The 19,389-nt window shown below is 46.7% G+C and overlaps 1 protein-coding gene across 1 annotated transcript in view; it reads right to left on the bottom strand.

Annotated features, from left to right (window-relative positions):
• The window catches only part of lama1 (laminin, alpha 1), a gene marked incomplete at both ends in the record, with an annotated part of 32,449 nt that extends 13,179 nt beyond the window's left edge, over nt 1–19,270 (bottom strand). The window contains 25 exon segments of the mRNA XM_034679168.1: nt 350–529; nt 1,133–1,267; nt 1,345–1,578; nt 2,814–2,950; nt 3,040–3,220; nt 3,435–3,541; nt 3,995–4,206; nt 4,281–4,367; nt 4,586–4,713; nt 4,804–4,914; nt 5,189–5,300; nt 6,496–6,710; nt 6,820–6,921; nt 7,626–7,784; nt 7,917–8,057; nt 9,007–9,152; nt 9,867–9,960; nt 12,908–13,086; nt 13,439–13,556; nt 13,655–13,744; nt 13,838–14,017; nt 15,496–15,686; nt 16,420–16,471; nt 16,639–16,751; nt 19,100–19,270. Coding sequence (XP_034535059.1) covers nt 350–529; nt 1,133–1,267; nt 1,345–1,578; nt 2,814–2,950; nt 3,040–3,220; nt 3,435–3,541; nt 3,995–4,206; nt 4,281–4,367; nt 4,586–4,713; nt 4,804–4,914; nt 5,189–5,300; nt 6,496–6,710; nt 6,820–6,921; nt 7,626–7,784; nt 7,917–8,057; nt 9,007–9,152; nt 9,867–9,960; nt 12,908–13,086; nt 13,439–13,556; nt 13,655–13,744; nt 13,838–14,017; nt 15,496–15,686; nt 16,420–16,471; nt 16,639–16,751; nt 19,100–19,270 — 3,575 coding nt within the window.
• Nucleotides 19,271–19,389: the final 119 nt, after the last annotated feature.

The raw sequence follows: 19,389 nt of genomic DNA on the forward strand, positions 1-19,389 counted from the left end.
CTGATCCTGTCAGTCAAAGATCAGGGCTGATAACAGCCGAGTCTCCTGATCCTGTCAGTCAGAGATCAGGGCTGAACACAGCCGAGTCTCCTGATCCTGTCAGTCAAAGATCAGGGCTGATAACAGCCGAGTCTCCTGATCCTGTCAGTCAGAGATCAGGGCTGATAACAGCCGAGTCTCCTGATCCTGTCAGTCAAAGATCAGGGCTGATAACAGCAGAGTCTCCTGATCCTGTCAGTCAAAGATCAGGGCTGATAACAGCCGAGTCTCCTGATCCTGTCAGTCAGAGATCAGGGCTGATAACAGCCGAGTCTCCTGATCCTGTCAGTCAAAGATCAGGGCACAGTACCTGGTGTCCTTCAAACTGGGGGGGTAGTCTCCAGTAGAGGGGGCCAGCCAGCCCGCTGGTATTGAGGTGTCGGGTGTCGAGCAGCATATCATCGCCCTGCAGGAAGACGCCAGAAAATACACCCTGCAGATTTGACTGACTGACCAATGACAGGAGAGGGGGCGAGCGAGCCAGAGTTATCTGTGGAGAGAGAGAGAGAGAGAGAGAGAGAGAGAGAGAGACAAAGGGGGATTCACATCAAAATATGTCCAATGATGACCTCACCTGACCTCACCTGACCTCATCTCACCTCACCTGAACTCATCTCAACTCACCTGACCTCACCTGACCACACCTGACCTCACCTGACCTCACCTGACCTCATCTCAACTCACCTGACCTCATCTCACCTCACCTGACCTCATCTCACCTCACCTGAACTGACCTGACCTCACCTGAACTCACCTGACCTCACCTGACCTCAACTGAACTCACCTGAACTGACCTGACCTCAACTGAACTCACCTGAACTGACCTGACCTCAACTGAACTCACCTGACCTCACCTGACCTCACCTGAACTGTAGTGTAGTGTGTATTGTAGTGTGTGTAGTTCAGTGTGTATTGTCCTCACAGGGGATCTGAACAGGTCTCCTCTCTCCTCACAGTCTGAACTGAGTCCTGAACAGTGTGTAGTTCAGTGTGTGTAGTGTGTGTAGTGTAGTGTAGTGTAGTGTAGTGTAGTGTAGTGTGTGTAGTGTAGTGTGTATTGCAGTGTGTGTAGTTCAGTGTGTATTGTCCTCACAGGGGATCTGAACAGGTCTCCTCTCTCCTCACAGTCTGAACTGAGTCCTGAACAGAAACATGGCAAGCAGCCGTCAGCTGACAGAGCGAACCACCCAGAGACGCACTCCTCACAGCGGCGCCCGGACACGCCCACCTGGAGGGAAGACACACAGTTTATATTCAACACACACACACACTCACTTACACACACAGTGCATTGTGTACTGTTACCTTGCACACACACTCTCCAGTGTGTCCACAGTCACACACTCCGAGCGTTGCATTGCAGAATTTCTCGTCCGTTCCCGCCATGTCGCAGCCACATGCTGAGCATTCTGGGTAACCATAGTAACCAGGTGCACACTGATCACATGACCTGCCTGAGAACCCTGTCATGCAGGGACACTGTCCATTGATGAGGTCACACTGGGGGGCGGAGCTTCCTGACGCACTGCAGCTGCACGGCTAAAGAGACAGTTTAAGTTTAGTTTGTAACTGTGTGTACTTGTGTGTACTTTCTGTGTACTTTGTGTGTACTTGTGTGCACTTGTGTGTACTTTGTGTATACTTGTGTGTACTTGTGTGTACTTTGTGTGTACTTGTGTGTACTTTGTGTGTACTTGTGTTTACTTTGTGTGTACTTGTGTGTACTTTGTGTACTTGTGTGTACTTTGTGTATACTTGTGTGTACTTGTGTGTGCTTTGTGTGTACTTTGTGTGTACTTGTGTGTACTTTGTGTGTACTTGTGTGTACTTTTTGTACTTGTGTGTACTTTGTGTATACTTGTGTGTACTTGTGTGTACTTTGTGTGTACTTGTGTGTACTTTGTGTGTACTTGTGTTTACTTTGTGTGTACTTGTGTATACTTGTGTGTACTTTGTGTACTTGTGTGTTCTTTGTGTGTACTTGTGTGTACTTTGTGTGAACTTGTGTGTATTTGTGTGTACTTTGTGTGTACTTTGTGTACTTGTGTGTTCTTTGTGTGTACTTGTGTGTACTTTGTGTGAACTTGTGTGTACTTTGTGTGTACTTGTGTTTACTTTGTGTGTACTTGTGTGTACTTTGTGTGTACTTGTGTGTACTTTGTGTGTATTTTGTGTACTTGTGTGTTCTTTGTGTGTACTTGTGTGTACTTTGTGTGAACTTGTGTGTACTTTGTGTGTACTTGTGTTTACTTTGTGTGTACTTGTGTGTACTTTGTGTGTACTTGTGTGTACTTTTTGTACTTGTGTGTACTTTGTGTATACTTGTGTGTACTTGTGTGTACTTTGTGTGTACTTTGTGTACTTGTGTGTTCTTTGTGTGTACTTGTGTATACTTTGTGTGAACTTGTGTGTACTTTGTGTGTAACTTCGTACTTTGTGTGTACTTTGTGTGTACTTTGTGTGTACCTGTGTACTTTGTGTGTACTTGTTGTGTACTTTGTGTGTACTTTGTGTGTACTTTGTGTGTACCTGTGTACTTTGTGTGTACTTTGTGTGTACTTGTTGTGTACTTTGTGTGTACTTTGTGTGTACTTTGTGTGTACTTGTGTGTACTTTGTGTGTACTTTGTGTGTACTTTGTGTGTACTTGTGTGTACTTTGTGTGTACTTGTGTTTACTTTGTGTGTACTTTGTGTGTACTTTGTGTGTACTTGTGTGTACTTTGTGTGTACTTTGTGTGTTCTTTGTGTGTTCTTTGTGTGTACTTGTGTGTACCTTGCAGCCCACGCCGAGGTCGTGACCCCAGTGGTCCGGGTCACACCGGTCGCAGGCGTCTCCTTGTGTGTGGGCTGGGCAGATGCACTCACCGCTCTCAAGGTCACAGTTCCCTCCAGTGAGATCACAGTTGCATGCTGGGAGAAAACCACACCACAGCCAATCAGATTCAAAGTTTGGACCAATAAACGGCCAGATGAAGGCGTTACCTTATTTGGTCAACTACCTGTGCAGCCATCGGCACCGAAACCATAGAAACCTCGGCCGCAGCGGTCACACTGGTCTCCAGTCAAGCCTTCAGCACACTGGCACCGCCCCTCTTCGTCACATGACTCAGTGAGGGATCCTGATTGGCTGCAGCCACAGGCCTGGCAGCCCCGCCCACTCTGTAGCCCGAAGAACCCAAACTAAAAACAACAAATAAAATCAACGAGAATACAAATCAAAACTGAATTTATCAATCCGAAGAACTCAGACTGAAAGGGTCCAGATGAACAACTGGAGATTTAAATCATCAGATTAAAGATCAGAGAAACACGGAGACGTTCAAACAGGTAAAACTCAGAGTGTGTGTGTGTGCGTGTGTGTGTGCGTGTGTGTGTGTGTGTCTGTTGGTCTTACCTGGCAGCGGTCACAGGTGCGCCCGGTCACGTTGTCTCTGCAGAGACACTGACCTGTTGTGACATCACACGTACTGGGGAGGGCGCCGCTGACATCACAGCTACACTCTGAGAAACAAAAAGCCCCGCCCATCATCAGTGAGGTCCCGCCCACACACCACCATGCAGGATTATTTGCAAGTGCACACAGACAACCACACACACACCACACACACATCACACTCTCACACACACACACACTACCACACACACACACAAACACAAAGAGTCATGGGACAGAGAACAAGACGTTAGGGGTAAGGTCTAATCTGGACTTTAACAGATCAACATTCCAAAATAGCAATTTAAACCGACCAATCAGCTGTCAGCTTTTTCACCCCCCCCCCCCCCACACACACACACACACACCCCATCAGAAGGCCCTGCTTCATAACTGACTCAGTGTGCAGTGAGCAGTACCACCGATGGCCACTAAAGGAACGTGACATGTCAAGTCTGTTTCGGAATCACCTACAGAGCCTTGGCCCCGCCCCCACAGGTAATGTAATGGTAGGTTCTTACCCTGACAGTCCTTGGCGTGCACAGCATCTCCATAGTAACCAGGGTGACAGACCTCACAGTGTCTTCCAAAAGTGTTGCCAAGGCAACGTAGGCATTCCCCGGTGATGGTGTCACAATGCCCCGCCTCCCTGGTGTCGGCGTTACCGTTACACTCACAGCGGACACAGGTCCCTCCCAGTACCTGAGGGTTCCCATAGAAACCACTGGCACACCTGATGACACATACAAACAGGTGTCACAGCAGGGTAGCCCCTGATTGGACAACAAGACTGTCAGTCTTCCTCACCTCTCACAGTTCCTTCCTGTGTACCCCTCCTGACACTGGTCACATGACACCTGTCCAGTTGGCTCCAGAACACAGGTAGGACTGAAACTGGGACACAAGCAGTTGTACACAACTGTTATAAATAAAGTTTTTATTCAATCATTGTCTAAACTTTTATAAATAAAGTTTTTATTCAATCATTGTCTAAGTTTTTATAAATAAAGTTTTTATTCAATCATTGTTTAAGTTTTTATAAATAAAGTTTTTATTCAATCATTGTTTAAGTTTTTATAAATAAAGTTTTTGAATTCAAAGTTGAGACGCACCTGTTGGATGGCGCCCTCAGAGGACACGGACACACCTGACAGTCACCTGCTGTGCCCTCCGTGGCGTCTCCGTAGAAACCAGGGAGACACTGATCACAGTGATGACCTGTGGTGTTATGGGTACAACCCTGAAAGAGAGTTACCATGGTAACAGTGTGAGACGATGGAACGACAACGAATGACATCATGAATAAACAAACAAACAAACGTGAGGTCACCGTGCAAACGCCTTCGCTGTTACACTCGGTGGCGTGGTCGTTACATTCGCACTGCAGACAGTTTCCTCCAAATAAAACTCCACCGACCCGGAAGAACCCCGGGAGACACGCCTACAACAAATACACAACAATAAATACACAATAACACACACTACAGCAAATACACAACAATAAATACACAATAATACATACACAACAATACAAAACAATAAATACACAATAATACACACTACAGCAAATACACAACAATAAATACACAATAATACACACTACAACAAATACACAAAAACTCATAGATCATACAAACATGCAGGTCCGGGTAATGTTTAGGATACAAAGGACCAATAGTCGGAACAGTAGTTTGTAAAGTTAGATAATCTCTGACCTCACAGGAAGTCCCGCTGTACCCCCACGGGCACTCACACATCTCCACGGCAACTGCCTGATCACCGGATACAGAGACCGGGTCAGCCACGTCCAAAGACAGGAACCTGAGACTGACACACGATGAGGAATTAGTGACCAGGTGATCAGAGACCAGAACCCCACTGTACCCCACACTCTGACTGTACTCCTCACTCTGACTGTACCCCACACGCTGACTGTCCACCTCACTCTGACTGTACCCCACACTCTGACTGTCCACCTCACTCTGACTGTACCCCACACTCTGACTGTCCACCTCACTCTGACTGTACCCCACACTCTGACTGTCCACCTCACTCTGACTGTACCCCACACTCTGACTGTCCACCTCACTCTGACTGTACCCCACACTCTGACTGTACCCCACACTCTGACTGTCCACCTCACTCTGACTGTACCCAACACTCTGACTGTACCCCACACTCTGACTGTCCACCTCACTCTGACTGTACCCCACACTCTGACTGTACCCCACACTCTGACTGTACTCCTCACTCTGACTGTACCCCACACTCTGACTGTACCCCACACTCTGACTGTCCACCTCACTCTGACTGTACCCAACACTCTGACTGTCCACCTCACTCTGACTGTACCCCTCACTCTGACTGTACCCCACACTCTGACTGTACCCCACACTCTGACTGTACTCCTCACTCTGACTGTACCATACACTCTGACTGTACCCCACACTCTGACTGTACCCCACACTCTGACTGTACCCCACACTCTGACTGTCCACCTCACTCTGACTGTAACCCACACTCTGACTGTACCCCTCCCTCTGACTGTACCCCACACTCTGACTGTACCCCACATTCTGACTGTACCCCACACTCTGACTGTCCACCTCACTCTGACTGTACCCAACACTCTGACTGTACCCCACACTCTGACTGTACCCCACACTCTGACTGTCCACCTCACTCTGACTGTACCCCACACTCTGACTGTACCCCACACTCTGACTGTACCCCACACTCTGACTGTCCACCTCACTCTGACTGTACCCAACACTCTGACTGTCCACCTCACTCTGACTGTACCCCACATTCTGACTGTACCCCACACTCTGACTGTACCCCACACTCTGACTGTCCACCTCACTCTGACTGTACCCCACACTCTGACTGTAACCCACACTCTGACTGTACCCCACACTCTGACTGTACTCCGCACTCTGACTGTACCCCACACTCTGACTGTACCCCACACTCTGACTGTAGTCCCCATTCTGACTGATGGAGTCATGGATTCAGGTCTTACTGTATCGGCCCCTCAGCAGAGGCGTTTAGGTGAACTTTGACTCTGAGTGTAGTCACATCGGCGAGCACTGACAGCAGGTCGTCACGGGTGATGTGACGGCCTGTCCGGACTTCCACAAATCCCCTTGGAGCCATTGCAATGGAAATTGATCGCTCAGCCAGAGGGGAGAGAAAGGCCAGGACAGGAAGTGAGCGACGCAGTCCCTGACCGTTCCCCTAAGGACAGGACAGAGAGTATTCGGTTTGTTGTAGTCCTACCGGACGCCATGATCGGAGTTTTTGAACCATGTAATTGAATTTCTGAGATTTGGAGATTTTGCGTCACCTCGATGTTGATGTCACAATAAGCGGGGAGGGAATGGTCTTCATTATCCAACGGGACGTCATAACGAAGAGAGAAGTTCAGGAAGCCTCCGTATGACACCAGCTAGAGACAGACAGGTGGACAGGCAGACAGGTAGACATCAGACAGGTAGACATCAGACAGACAGACAGACAGACAGACAGGTAGACATCAGACAGGCAGACAGGTAGACATCAGACAGACAGACAGGCAGACAAGTAGACATCAGACATCAGACAGGCAGACAGGCAGACATTAGGGGTGTACATTGGGTTAGGGTTAGGGTTAGGTCATGTTGGGTTAGGGTTAGGTCATGTTGGGTTAGGTCATGTTGGGTTAGCGTTAGGGTTAGGGTTAGGTCATGTTGGGTTAGGGTTAGGTCATGTTGGGTTAGGGTTAGGTCATGTTGGGTTAGGTCATGTTGGGTTAGGGTTAGGGTTAGGGTTAGGGTTAGGTCATGTTGGGTTAGGGTTAGGTCATGTTGGGTTAGGGTTAGGGTTAGGGTTAGGTCATGTTGGGTTAGGGTTAGGTCATGTTGGGTTAGGGTTAGGGTTAGGGTTAGGTCATGTTGGGTTAGGGTTAGGTCATGTTGGGTTAGGGTTAGGGTTAGGGTTAGGTCATGTTGGGTTAGGGTTAGGTCATGTTGGGTTAGGGTTAGGTCATGTTGGGTTAGGGTTAGGTCATGTTGGGTTAGGTCATGTTGGGTTAGGGTTAGGGTTAGGGTTAGGTCATGTTAGGTTAGGGTTAGGTCATGTTGGGTTAGAGTTAGGGTTGAAACAGGGGCGTACCTTGTGGCCAAGAAAACTCTTGGGGGCCTCCCAGGACAGCACGTGTTGGTGAGTATGAGCTGAGGAGCTGTTGCTCAGGACGGGCAGGTCATTGCCGGAGACGACAGAGTTGATGTTTGGGGACTGGGAGGAGCGCAGCAGAGCCTCTGAGTGATAAACCTAAAAAACATAAAAATATTAAATATTCCATCAAAGTACAGAAACAACAAACACACACTGAGCTCTCCAGAGTGTGTGCTTCATGTGTTTCAGTATTTAATACTACAGGTGATTTTTCAACAACAGGTTTACCTGAGCTGTTGACCAGGCGGAGCTCTCACAAACGTCCGACACACCGAAACAGAAACAGTCGGTGCAGCCAACAGCGTTACTCCCCTGCAGGTTATAATGACCTGGCTTACACAGGTCACAGTGAGCTCCCATCACATTCACCTTAGGAATAGAGAACAGGGGAGGGCGTGCAGTCTTTAGTATCATTCACCTTCATGAGCAACAACCACAGGGGCAGACTTACAGACACAGGAGGTCAGTGTGTCTAAGGTAATAGGAATCTGAGCCTATAGTAGTCTGAGTCTATAGCAGTCTAAGCCTATAGCAGCATAACTAAGAGCTGGTCCAAGCCTGATCCAGCTCTAACTATAAGCTTTATCAAAAAGGAAAGTTTGAAGCCTACTCTTAAAAGTAGAGAGGGTGTCTGCCTCCCGGACCCTGACTGGTAGATGATTCCAAAGGAGAGGGGCCTGATAACTGAAGGCTCTACCTCCCATACTACTTTTAGAGACTTTAGGTACGATGAGCAGGCCTGCATGTTGGGAGCGTAGTGGTCCAGAGGGGTAACAGGGAACTATGAGCTCTTTAAGATACGTAGGGGTCTGATCATTCAGAGCTTTGGGGGTCAGAAGAAGGATTTTAAATTCTAGTCTAGGTTTTATGGGGAGGCAGGGTAGAGAAGCTAACACTGAAGAGATGTGCTCTCTGTTCCTGGTTCTAGTCAGAACTCAAGCTGCGGCGTTTTGGACCAGCTGAAGAGTCTTTAGAGACTTAATAGGGCGGCCTGATAGAAGGGAACTACAGTAATCTAACCTGGAGGGAACAAAAGCCTGGACCAGTTTCTCCGCTCTGAGAAGGGACGGGTCTGGTACACCAGGACCTGCATAAGGTCACTGTGTATACCTTACAGACGCAGGGGCTGCAGGGGTCAAAGTTCACGCTGCCGTGTGTTTACCTTACAGACGCAGGGGCTGCAGGGGTCAAAGTTCACGCTGCCGTGTGTTTACCTTACAGACGCAGGGGCTGCAGGGGTCAAAGTTCACGCTGCCGTGTGTTTACCTTACAGACGCAGGGGCTGCAGGGGTCAAAGTTCACGCTGCCGTGTGTTTACCTTACAGACGCAGGGGCTGCAGGGGTCAAAGTTCACGCTGCCGGACAGGTCGCACTCACAGTGAACACAGCCGGGGAAATCTCTGTATCCAAACGCACAACGATCACACCGTCGACCTGTAAAACCCTCCTTACACACACACTGACCTGCAAGCACACACACACACACACCACACACACACACACACACCACACACACACACACACACACACACCACACACACACACACACACACACCACACACACACACCACACACACACACACACACACACACACACACACACCACACACCACACACACACACACACCACACACACACACACCACACACACACACCACACACACACACACCACACACACACACACCACACACACACACACACCACACACACACACCACACACACACACACACACACACACACACACACCACACACACACACACACCACACACACACACCACACACACACACACACACACACCACACACACACACACACACACACACACACACCACACACACACACCACACACACACACACACACACCACACACACACACACACACACCACACACACCACACACACACACCACACACACACACACACACACACACACCACACACACACACACACACACACACCACACACACACACACACACCACACACACACCACACACACACACACACACACACACACACCACACACACACACACACACACCACACACACACACACACACACACACACACACACACACACACACACTGAGTCAGAGGTCGGACTGGGAGCTGCTGTGTGGAAGATATGAATGAATGAATGAATGAATGAATGAATGAATGAATAGTAATTGTAGTGACCTGGCTGGTCCTGGTCTCTGCTGCAGACTGAAGACTCCGATCCTCTCAGATCACAGTCACACTCCTCACACGGAGAGTCTGAATACGGAGAAACCTTCAAACACATCAAGAGTTCATCTTTCTTCACATCATGACGAGGAGATCCACACACAGCTGGAACAGATCGTACCCCCCCAAATATGACCAGATAAAAGGTAACAGATCTAACAGCAGGAACTCATCCAGGAACCTTTTGAGGAACTCTGTGGTTCAATAGCAGGAACCAGGGTTTACATTTATTTAATCTACGGCTGAGAGGATTTATTTTCTTTATCCATTTTTATTATTAATGTTCTGTAGAGCGACTTTGAGTACGCTGAACAAATCCTAAAATACAATAAAAACAAAGTTTCATCAGAGACGCCCTGATCCTGTACCTCTGCAGGTCTGTAGTACTGTTAGCAGTATGTGTGTGTACCTCTGCTGGTCTGTAGTACTGTTAGCAGTATGTGTGTGTACCTCTGCAGGTCTGTAGTACTGTTAGCAGTATGTGTGTGTACCTCTGCTGGTCTGTAGTACTGTTAGCAGTATGTGTGTGTACCTCTGCAGGTCTGTAGTACTGTTAGCAGTATTTGTGTGTACCTCTGCAGGACTGTAGTACTGTTAGCAGTATGTGTGTGTACCTCTGCAGGTCTGTAGTACTGTTAGCAGTATTTGTGTGTACCTCTGCAGGACTGTAGTACTGTTAGCAGTATTTGTGTGTGTACCTCTGCAGGTCTGTAGTACTGTTAGCAGTATGTGTGTGTGTACCTCTGCAGGTCTGTAGTACTGTTAGCAGTATGTGTGTGTACCTCTGCAGGTCTGTAGTACTGTTAGCAGTATTTGTGTGTACCTCTGCAGGACTGTAGTACTGTTAGCAGTATTTGTGTGTGTACCTCTGCAGGTCTGTAGTACTGTTAGCAGTATGTGTGTGTGTACCTCTGCAGGTCTGTAGTACTGTTAGCAGTATGTGTGTGTACCTCTGCAGGTCTGTAGTACTGTTAGCAGTATTTGTGTGTACCTCTGCAGGACTGTAGTACTGTTAGCAGTATTTGTGTGTGTACCTCTGCAGGTCTGTAGTACTGTTAGCAGTATGTGTGTGTGTACCTCTGCAGGTCTGTAGTACTGTTAGCAGTATGTGTGTGTACCTCTGCAGGTCTGTAGTACTGTTAGCAGTATTTGTGTGTACCTCTGCTGGCCTGTAGTACTGTTAGCAGTATGTGTGTGTACCTCTGCTGGTCTGTAGTACTGTTAGCAGTATGTGTGTGTGTACCTCTGCAGGTCTGTAGTACTGTTAGCAGTATGTGTGTGTACCTCTGCAGGTCTGTAATACTGTTAGCAGTATGTGTGTGTACCTCTGCTGGTCTGTAGTACTGTTAGCAGTATTTGTGTGTGTACCTCTGCAGGTCTGTAGTATTGTTAGCAGTATGTGTGTGTGTACCTCTGCAGGTCTGTAGTACTGTTAGCAGTATGTGTGTGTACCTCTGCAGGTCTGTAGTACTGTTAGCAGTATTTGTGTGTACCTCTGCAGGACTGTAGTACTGTTAGCAGTATTTGTGTGTGTACCTCTGCAGGTCTGTAGTACTGTTAGCAGTATGTGTGTGTGTACCTCTGCAGGTCTGTAGTACTGTTAGCAGTATGTGTGTGTACCTCTGCAGGTCTGTAGTACTGTTAGCAGTATTTGTGTGTACCTCTGCTGGCCTGTAGTACTGTTAGCAGTATGTGTGTGTACCTCTGCTGGTCTGTAGTACTGTTAGCAGTATGTGTGTGTGTACCTCTGCAGGTCTGTAGTACTGTTAGCAGTATGTGTGTGTACCTCTGCAGGTCTGTAATACTGTTAGCAGTATGTGTGTGTACCTCTGCTGGTCTGTAGTACTGTTAGCAGTATTTGTGTGTGTACCTCTGCAGGTCTGTAGTATTGTTAGCAGTATGTGTGTGTACCTCTGCAGGTCTGTAGTACTGTTAGCAGTATTTGTGTGTGTACCTCTGCAGGTCTGTAGTACTGTTAGCAGTATGTGTGTGTACCTCTGCAGGTCTGTAATACTGTTAGCAGTATGTGTGTGTACCTCTGCAGGTCTGTAATACTGTTAGCAGTATGTGTGTGTACCTCTGCTGGTCTGTAGTACTGTTAGCAGTATTTGTGTGTACCTCTGCTGGTCTATAGTACTGTTAGCAGTATCTGTGTGTACCTCTGCTGGTCTATAGTACTGTTAGCAGTATGTGTGTGTGTACCTTTGCTGGTCTGTAGTACTGTTAGCAGTATGTGCGTGTGTACCTCTGCTGGTCTGTAGTACTGTTAGCAGTATGTGTGTATACCTCTGCTGGTCTGTAGTACTGTTAGCAGTATGTGTGTGTGTACCTCTGCTGGTCTGCAGTACTGTTAGCAGTATGTGTGTGTACCTCTGCTGGTCTGTAGTACTGTTTGCAGTATGTGTGTGTACCTCTGCTGGTCTGTAGTACTGTTAGCAGTATTTGTGTGTGTACCTCTGCTGGTCTATAGTACTGTTAGCAGTATTTGTGTGTACCTCTGCAGGTCTGTAGTACTGTTAGCAGTATTTGTGTGTGTACCTCTGCTGGTCTGTAGTACTGTTAGCAGTATTTGTGTGTGTACCTCTGCTGGTCTGTAGTACTGTTAGCAGTATGTGTGTGTACCTCTGCTGGTCTGTAGTACTGTTAGCAGTATGTGTGTGTACCTCTGCTGGTCTGTAGTACTGTTAGCAGTATGTGTGTGTACCTCTGCTGGTCTGTAGTACTGTTAGCAGTATCTGTGTGTACCTCTGCTGGTCTATAGTACTGTTAGCAGTATGTGTGTGTACCTCTGCTGGTCTGTAGTACTGTTAGCAGTATGTGTGTGTACCTCTGCTGGTCTGTAGTACTGTTAGCAGTATGTGTGTGTACCTCTGCTGGTCTGTAGTACTGTTAGCAGTATGTGTGTGTACCTCTGCTGGTCTGTAGTACTGTTAGCAGTATCTGTGTGTACCTCTGCTGGTCTATAGTACTGTTAGCAGTATGTGTGTGTGTACCTTTGCTGGTCTGTAGTATCCGTCCCTGCAGGTCTCACAGTTGATGCCGGCGGTGTTCTGTTGACAGTCGAGACAGACTCCTCCTCCTCGTCGAAGTCCTCGAGGGTCCAGACTCAGAGACAGATCAGAGACCGTCTGATTGTAGAAGCAGTCCACTGCTTTGTTATGACAGTTACACTCTGAGGGACAGCCGGGTGAGACAGACAGGTGAGACAGACGGGTGAGAGACAGACAGGTGAGAGACAGACAGGTGAGACAGACAGGTGAGACAGACAGGTGAGACAGACAGGTGAGACAGACGGGTGAGACAGACAGGTGAGAGACAGACAGATGAGACAGACGGGTGAGAGACAGACAGGTGAGACAGACAGGTGAGAGACAGACAGGTGAGAGACAGACAGGTGAGACAGACGGGTGAGAGACAGACAGGTGAGACAGACGGGTGAGACAGACGGGTGAGACAGACGGGTGAGACAGACAGGTGGGACAGACAGGTGGGACAGACGGGTGAGACAGACAGGTGAATCTTACGTTCACATGTATTTCCCTCAGAGATGGTTCCGGGTTGCCATGGCTGCTGGTTGTAACCAGGGCAACACTTGTCACAGCTCTCTCCACAGGTGTTGTGTTCACACACACACTGTAGTTTCTGTTAACACACACACACACACACACACACACATTGATTTTCCTGGCAGGCTCATGAAGTACATGGATTGTGATCACCGGATGAGGCAGTGTGGTTACCTTGGAGACGGGGTCGAGCGGGCAGCTCTGGGCGTGGCCATAGCAGATACACATCCCGCCCACTGAGATGTCTTTGATGGAGAAATAATACTGGGACACAGAAACAGCTCAGTTAGGATCACGTGACCCTGCAGGTACCGACCAAACACACTTCAAACACAGATCTCTAGCAGCCTGTCTCACCCTCCGGGTCACGATGGGATCTATGTCTCGAGGGTCCCGGGTGCTGAGCGTCATCAGGTCCGCATTCAGCGTTCTGATTCTCTGAAGCCTCAGTCTAATGTAACGAGCTGACGTGAAGTTCAGGAGGTCAGAGGTCAAATCATCAGCTCCGGGTCGGCCATTAATCAGAGAGGTGTGGATCTGGGAAAGAGACAGGTTCAGAGAGAGACACATGTCAGAGAAGCAGGAGAGAGAGACAGGAGAGAGAGACAGGTCAGAGAAGCAGGAGAGAGAGACAGGAGAGAGAGACAGGAGAGAGAGACAGGTCAGGGAAGCAGGAGAGAGAGACAGGAGAGAGAGACAGGAGAGAGAGACAGGTCAGGGAAGCAGGAGAGAGAGACAGGAGAGAGAGACAGGAGAGAGAGACAGGTCAGAGAAGCAGGAGAGAGAGACAGGAGAGAGAGACAGGTCAGAGAAGCAGGAGAGAGAGACAGGAGAGAGAGACAGGTCAGAGAAGCAGGAGAGAGAGACAGGAGAGAGAGACAGGAGAGAGAGACAGGTCAGAGAAGCAGGAGAGAGAGACAGGAGAGAGAGACAGGAGAGAGAGACAGGTCAGAGAAGCAGCAGAGAGAGACAGGTTCAGAGAGAGACACATGTCAGAGAAGCAGGAGAGAGAGACAGGAGAGAGAGACAGGTCAGAGAAGCAGGAGAGAGAGACAGGAGAGAGAGACAGGTCAGAGAAGCAGGAGAGAGAGACAGGAGAGAGAGACAGGAGAGAGAGACAGGTCAGAGAAGCAGGAGAGAGAGACAGGAGAGAGAGACAGGAGAGAGAGACAGGTCAGAGAAGCAGCAGAGAGAGACAGGTTCAGAGAGAGACACATGTCAGAGAAGCAGGAGAGAGAGACAGGAGAGAGAGACAGGTCAGAGAAGCAGGAGAGAGAGACAGGAGAGAGAGACAGGTCAGAGAAGCAGGAGAGAGAGACAGGAGAGAGAGACAGGAGAGAGAGACAGGTCAGGGAAGCAGGAGAGAGAGACAGGAGAGAGAGACAGGTCAGAGAAGCAGCAGAGAGAGACAGGAGAGAGAGACAGGTCAGGGAAGCAGGAGAGAGAGACAGGTCAGAGAAGCAGGAGAGAGAGACAGGTCAGGGAAGCAGGAGAGAGAGACAGGTCAGGGAAGCAGGAGAGAGAGACAGGAGAGAGAGACAGGTGAGAGAGATACAGGTGAGAGACACAGGAGAGAGAGACAGGAGAGAGAGACATGTCAGGGAAGCAGGAGAGAGAGACAGGAGAGAGAGACAGGTCAGGGAAGCAGGAGAGAGAGACAGGTCAGAGAAGCAGGAGAGACAGACAGGAGAGAGAGACAGGACAGGGAAGCAGGAGAGAGAGACAGGTCAGGGAAGCAGGAGAGAGAGACAGGAGTGAGAGACAGGTCAGAGAAGCAGGAGAGAGAGACAGGTCAGAGAAGCAGGAGAGAGAGACAGGTCAGAGAAGCAGAAGAGAGAGACAGGAGAGAGAGACAGGAGAGAGAGACAGGAGAGAGAGACAGGTCAGGGAAGCAGGAGAGAGAGACAGGTCAGGGAAGCAGGAGAGAGAGACAGGAGAGAGAGAGAGGTCAGGGAAGCAGGAGGGAGAGACAGTTGAGAGAGATACAGGTGAGAGACACACAGAGCCTGTCTCACCTCTCCGTGTTCCAGAGGGTTCAGTTTGGAGTAGTACGATGTACAGATGACCTCTGTGTCGCTCTTGTATGTCGGTGGTCCGAGTCTCGGGGTCACGTCGTAACGGGACAAACACTCAGAGTCACTGAGAGCATAATACTGCCAGGGGTCAAAGGTCACACCATCCAGAGAGCGCTCCAGGATCCAGTTACCTGATCAAGAGACAGACAGGTCAGTCAGAGTGACAGGCAGGCAGGCAGGCAGACAGACAGACAGACAGACAGACAGACAGACAGGTCAGGCAGACAGACAGACAGACAGACAGGTCAGGCAGACAGACAGACAGGTCAGGCAGACAGACAGACAGGTCAGTCAGAGTGACAGTCAGTCAGTCAGACAGACAGGCAGGCAGTCAGTCAGTCAGTCAGACAGACAGACAGACAGACAGACAGGTCAGTCAGAGTGACAGTCAGTCAGTCAGACAGACAGAGAGACAGACAGACAGACAGACAGACAGACAGACAGACAGACAGACAGACAGACAGACAGACAGACAGGTCAGTCAGAGTGACAGTCAGTCAGTCAGACAGACAGGCAGGCAGTCAGTCAGTCAGTCAGACAGACAGACAGACAGACAGACAGGTCAGTCAGAGTGACAGGCAGACAGGCAGTCAGTCAGACAGACAGACAGACAGACAGACAGGTCAGTCAGAGTGACAGGCAGACAGGCAGTCAGTCAGTCAGACAGACAGACAGGCAGACAGACAGACAGACAGACAGACAGACAGACAGACAGACAGGTCAGTCAGAGTGACAGTCAGTCAGTCAGACAGGCAGTCAGTCAGTCAGACAGACAGACAGACAGACAGACAGACAGACAGGTCAGTCAGAGTGACAGGCAGACAGGCAGTCAGTCAGACAGACAGACAGACAGACAGGTCTTACCTGGTCGAGGGGAGTTGGCGGCCTTGATGATGACGTAAGCGACCTGAAAGATCTGAGGAAGTTTGAAGCAGAGTTTATAAAGTGTGTAATCTTCATCACCCTCCTCCTCCTCTTCATCATCTGTGCTTCATTGTGAACAGAGTCGTGCACACTAGTGAACCACTGAGTGTGTTGTGTTGTTTGTGCTTTGACCATGAAGTGTGTGTCCAGGTGTGTTACCTGTTTGAGGTCCAGAGTGATGGTGACCCAGTGAAACTGACGTCCATTTTTAATACTTGGACTCTGCCACCACTGATTGGTTCCATCGATGGCGTTAGTGATGGGATGGCGTTCTGAACAACACAAAGACTGCTATGAGAACCAGGACTACTACAAGAACAACTACTACTACAACGACTGCTATGAGTACCAGGGCTACTACAAGAACTACTACTACTCCAAAGACTGCTATGAGAACCAGGGCTACTACAAAAACTACTTAGAATACTGATACAGGAATACTACTACTACTTCCAGTACTACTACAAAAACTACCACTACTAACACTTACTATAAAAATGAGTTTAGTTAAAGAACTTAGTTGGTTCAGTTGAAAGATTAAAAGTTGGGTTTACAGCTTTTGATTAGTTCCCTGTGAGTTAATGTTAATATAAAATGTAAATGTAAATGTTAAATGTTAATGTTAATGTAAATGTTATATGTTAATGGTTATGTTAAAGGTGACATATCACGCTTTTTTCATCAACATATATTGGTCTAAGAGGTCCCCAAAACAGGTCTTTAAAGTTTATTGCTCAAAAAAACACTTTGAAATCAGATTCTGGTCTGCCTGTAAACCCCTCTTCTTCAGTCCTCCTCAGAACACTCTGTTTTCTCTCTGACCACGCCCCCTCAGGAAGTGGGTGTGGCCTCCTCGGCTGTCCAGCACGTTAATCTAATGTTTACATGTTGGCTGAATATACACGGCTGCTCACAGACCCGCGTTACTTCAACCCTCTTAATCTGATCCAGAATCTGATCCTGACGGAGAGGCGCCTGCAGCAGGACCTTTCTGAAGGATTGGTCACAGATTTTGTGTTTCTTGTTGTTTTATTTGTCAGCATGTCGACGTGTGTCTTGCTACACAGCTACAGCTACGACTTGTAGCTATGTAGCTATGCTAACTAGCGCTAGCACTTATCCATGATAAATAAAAATCATCCACTAGATCTTCAAATCTGCAGACGTGGGGAGTCAAAGCGACCTTTGTGTTTATTAAGACAGCCTACAACTAGCATGCCTCCCTCCTAAGCTCCTTGTTAGCACACATGTGTGCAGGGAATGAAAAACGGAGGAGGGGTTGAGTTGTATTTTATACAGTCTATGGGCTGAACAAGCTCCGAGCTCTGACTTCCTGTTACAGACCGGATGGTGTTGTTACGTAACAAAAACACAGAAGTCTGAAACGGCTCGTTTCACTCACATTTACAGAAAGGAGGAGAAATCAGAACAGGGGCAGAATGGAGTCTTTTCATTCTCAGGGGGTTTGTAGACAGGGACACAGATTTCAGGGAGGGGACCATTAAAAAGTCAATTTTGCATGATATGTCACCTTTAAATGTTAATGTTAAATTTTAAAGTTAAATGTTAAATGTTAATGTTAATGTTAAATGTTAATGTTAAATGTTAATGTTAATGTTAAATGTTAAAGTTAAATGTTAATGTTAAATGTTAATGTTAATGTTAAATGTTAAAGTTAAATGTTAATGTTAAATGTTAAATGTTAATGTTAATATAAAATGTTAAATGTTAATGTTAATGTTAAATGTTAAATGTTAATGTTAAATGTTAATGTTAATGTTAAATGTTAATGTTAAATGTTAAAGTTAAATGTTAATGTTAAATGTTAAATGTTAATGTTAAAGTTAAATGTTAAATGTTAAATGTTAATGTTAAATGTTAATGTTAATGTTAAATGTTAATGTTAAATGTTAAATGTTAATGTTAAAGGTTAATGTTAAATGTTAATGTTAATGTTAAATGTTAAAGTTAAATGTTAATGTTAAATGTTAAATGTTAATGTTAAAGTTAAATGTTAAATGTTAAATGTTAATGTTAAATGTTAAATGTTAATGTTAAATGTTAATGTTAATGTTAAATGTTAAAGTTAAATGTTAATGTTAAATGTTAATGTTAATGTTAAATGTTAAAGTTAAATGTTAATGTTAAATGTTAATGTTAATGTTAAATGTTAATGTTAATATAAAATGTTAATATAAAATGTTAATATAAAATGTTAATGTTAATGTTAAATGTTAATGTTAAAGTTAAATGTTAAAGTTAAATGTTAAATGTTAAATGTTAATGTTAATATAAAATGTTAATATAAAATGTTAATATAAAATGTTAATATAAAATGTTAATATAAAATGTTAATGTTAATGTTAAATGTTAATGTTAAAGTTAAATGTTAATGTTAATGTTAAATGTTAAATGTTAATGTTAATATAAAATGTTAATATAAAATGTTAATGTTAATGTTAAATGTTAATGTTAAAGTGATGGTTAGTCACTCAGTTAAATTTGGACTTCCTTGAGTTTGAAAACAAGATCTCGACACAGAACTTCCTGTGGATTCATCCGCCCCTGGAAGTAGTCCCTGAAGCTAAAATGATAGTGGACTCTGGTTCTGGTTTTGTACCTTTGGTCAGGATGGAGTTGGCGTCACATTTCGGACAGTGAGGGTTCTTGATCCGTCGCCCTGGAACATGTTCCACCAGTTTACAGTAAACCTCCGGTTCAGGGTCTCCACACGTGGCGTTGCTGCTGATCAGTGCGTTACTGGCCAAGTTCAAGATGGCGGGAAACAGACCTGTAATACACAGCCAAAGGTTAGCATTTAGAAACACACACGGCTAACTGTTAGCATTTAGAAACACACACGGCTAACTGTTAGCATTTAGAAACACACACCCTAACTGTTAGCATTTA

Source organism: Notolabrus celidotus, unplaced genomic scaffold (genome assembly GCF_009762535.1).
Source record: "Notolabrus celidotus isolate fNotCel1 unplaced genomic scaffold, fNotCel1.pri scaffold_359_arrow_ctg1, whole genome shotgun sequence".
Lineage (NCBI taxonomy): Eukaryota > Metazoa > Chordata > Actinopteri > Labriformes > Labridae > Notolabrus > Notolabrus celidotus.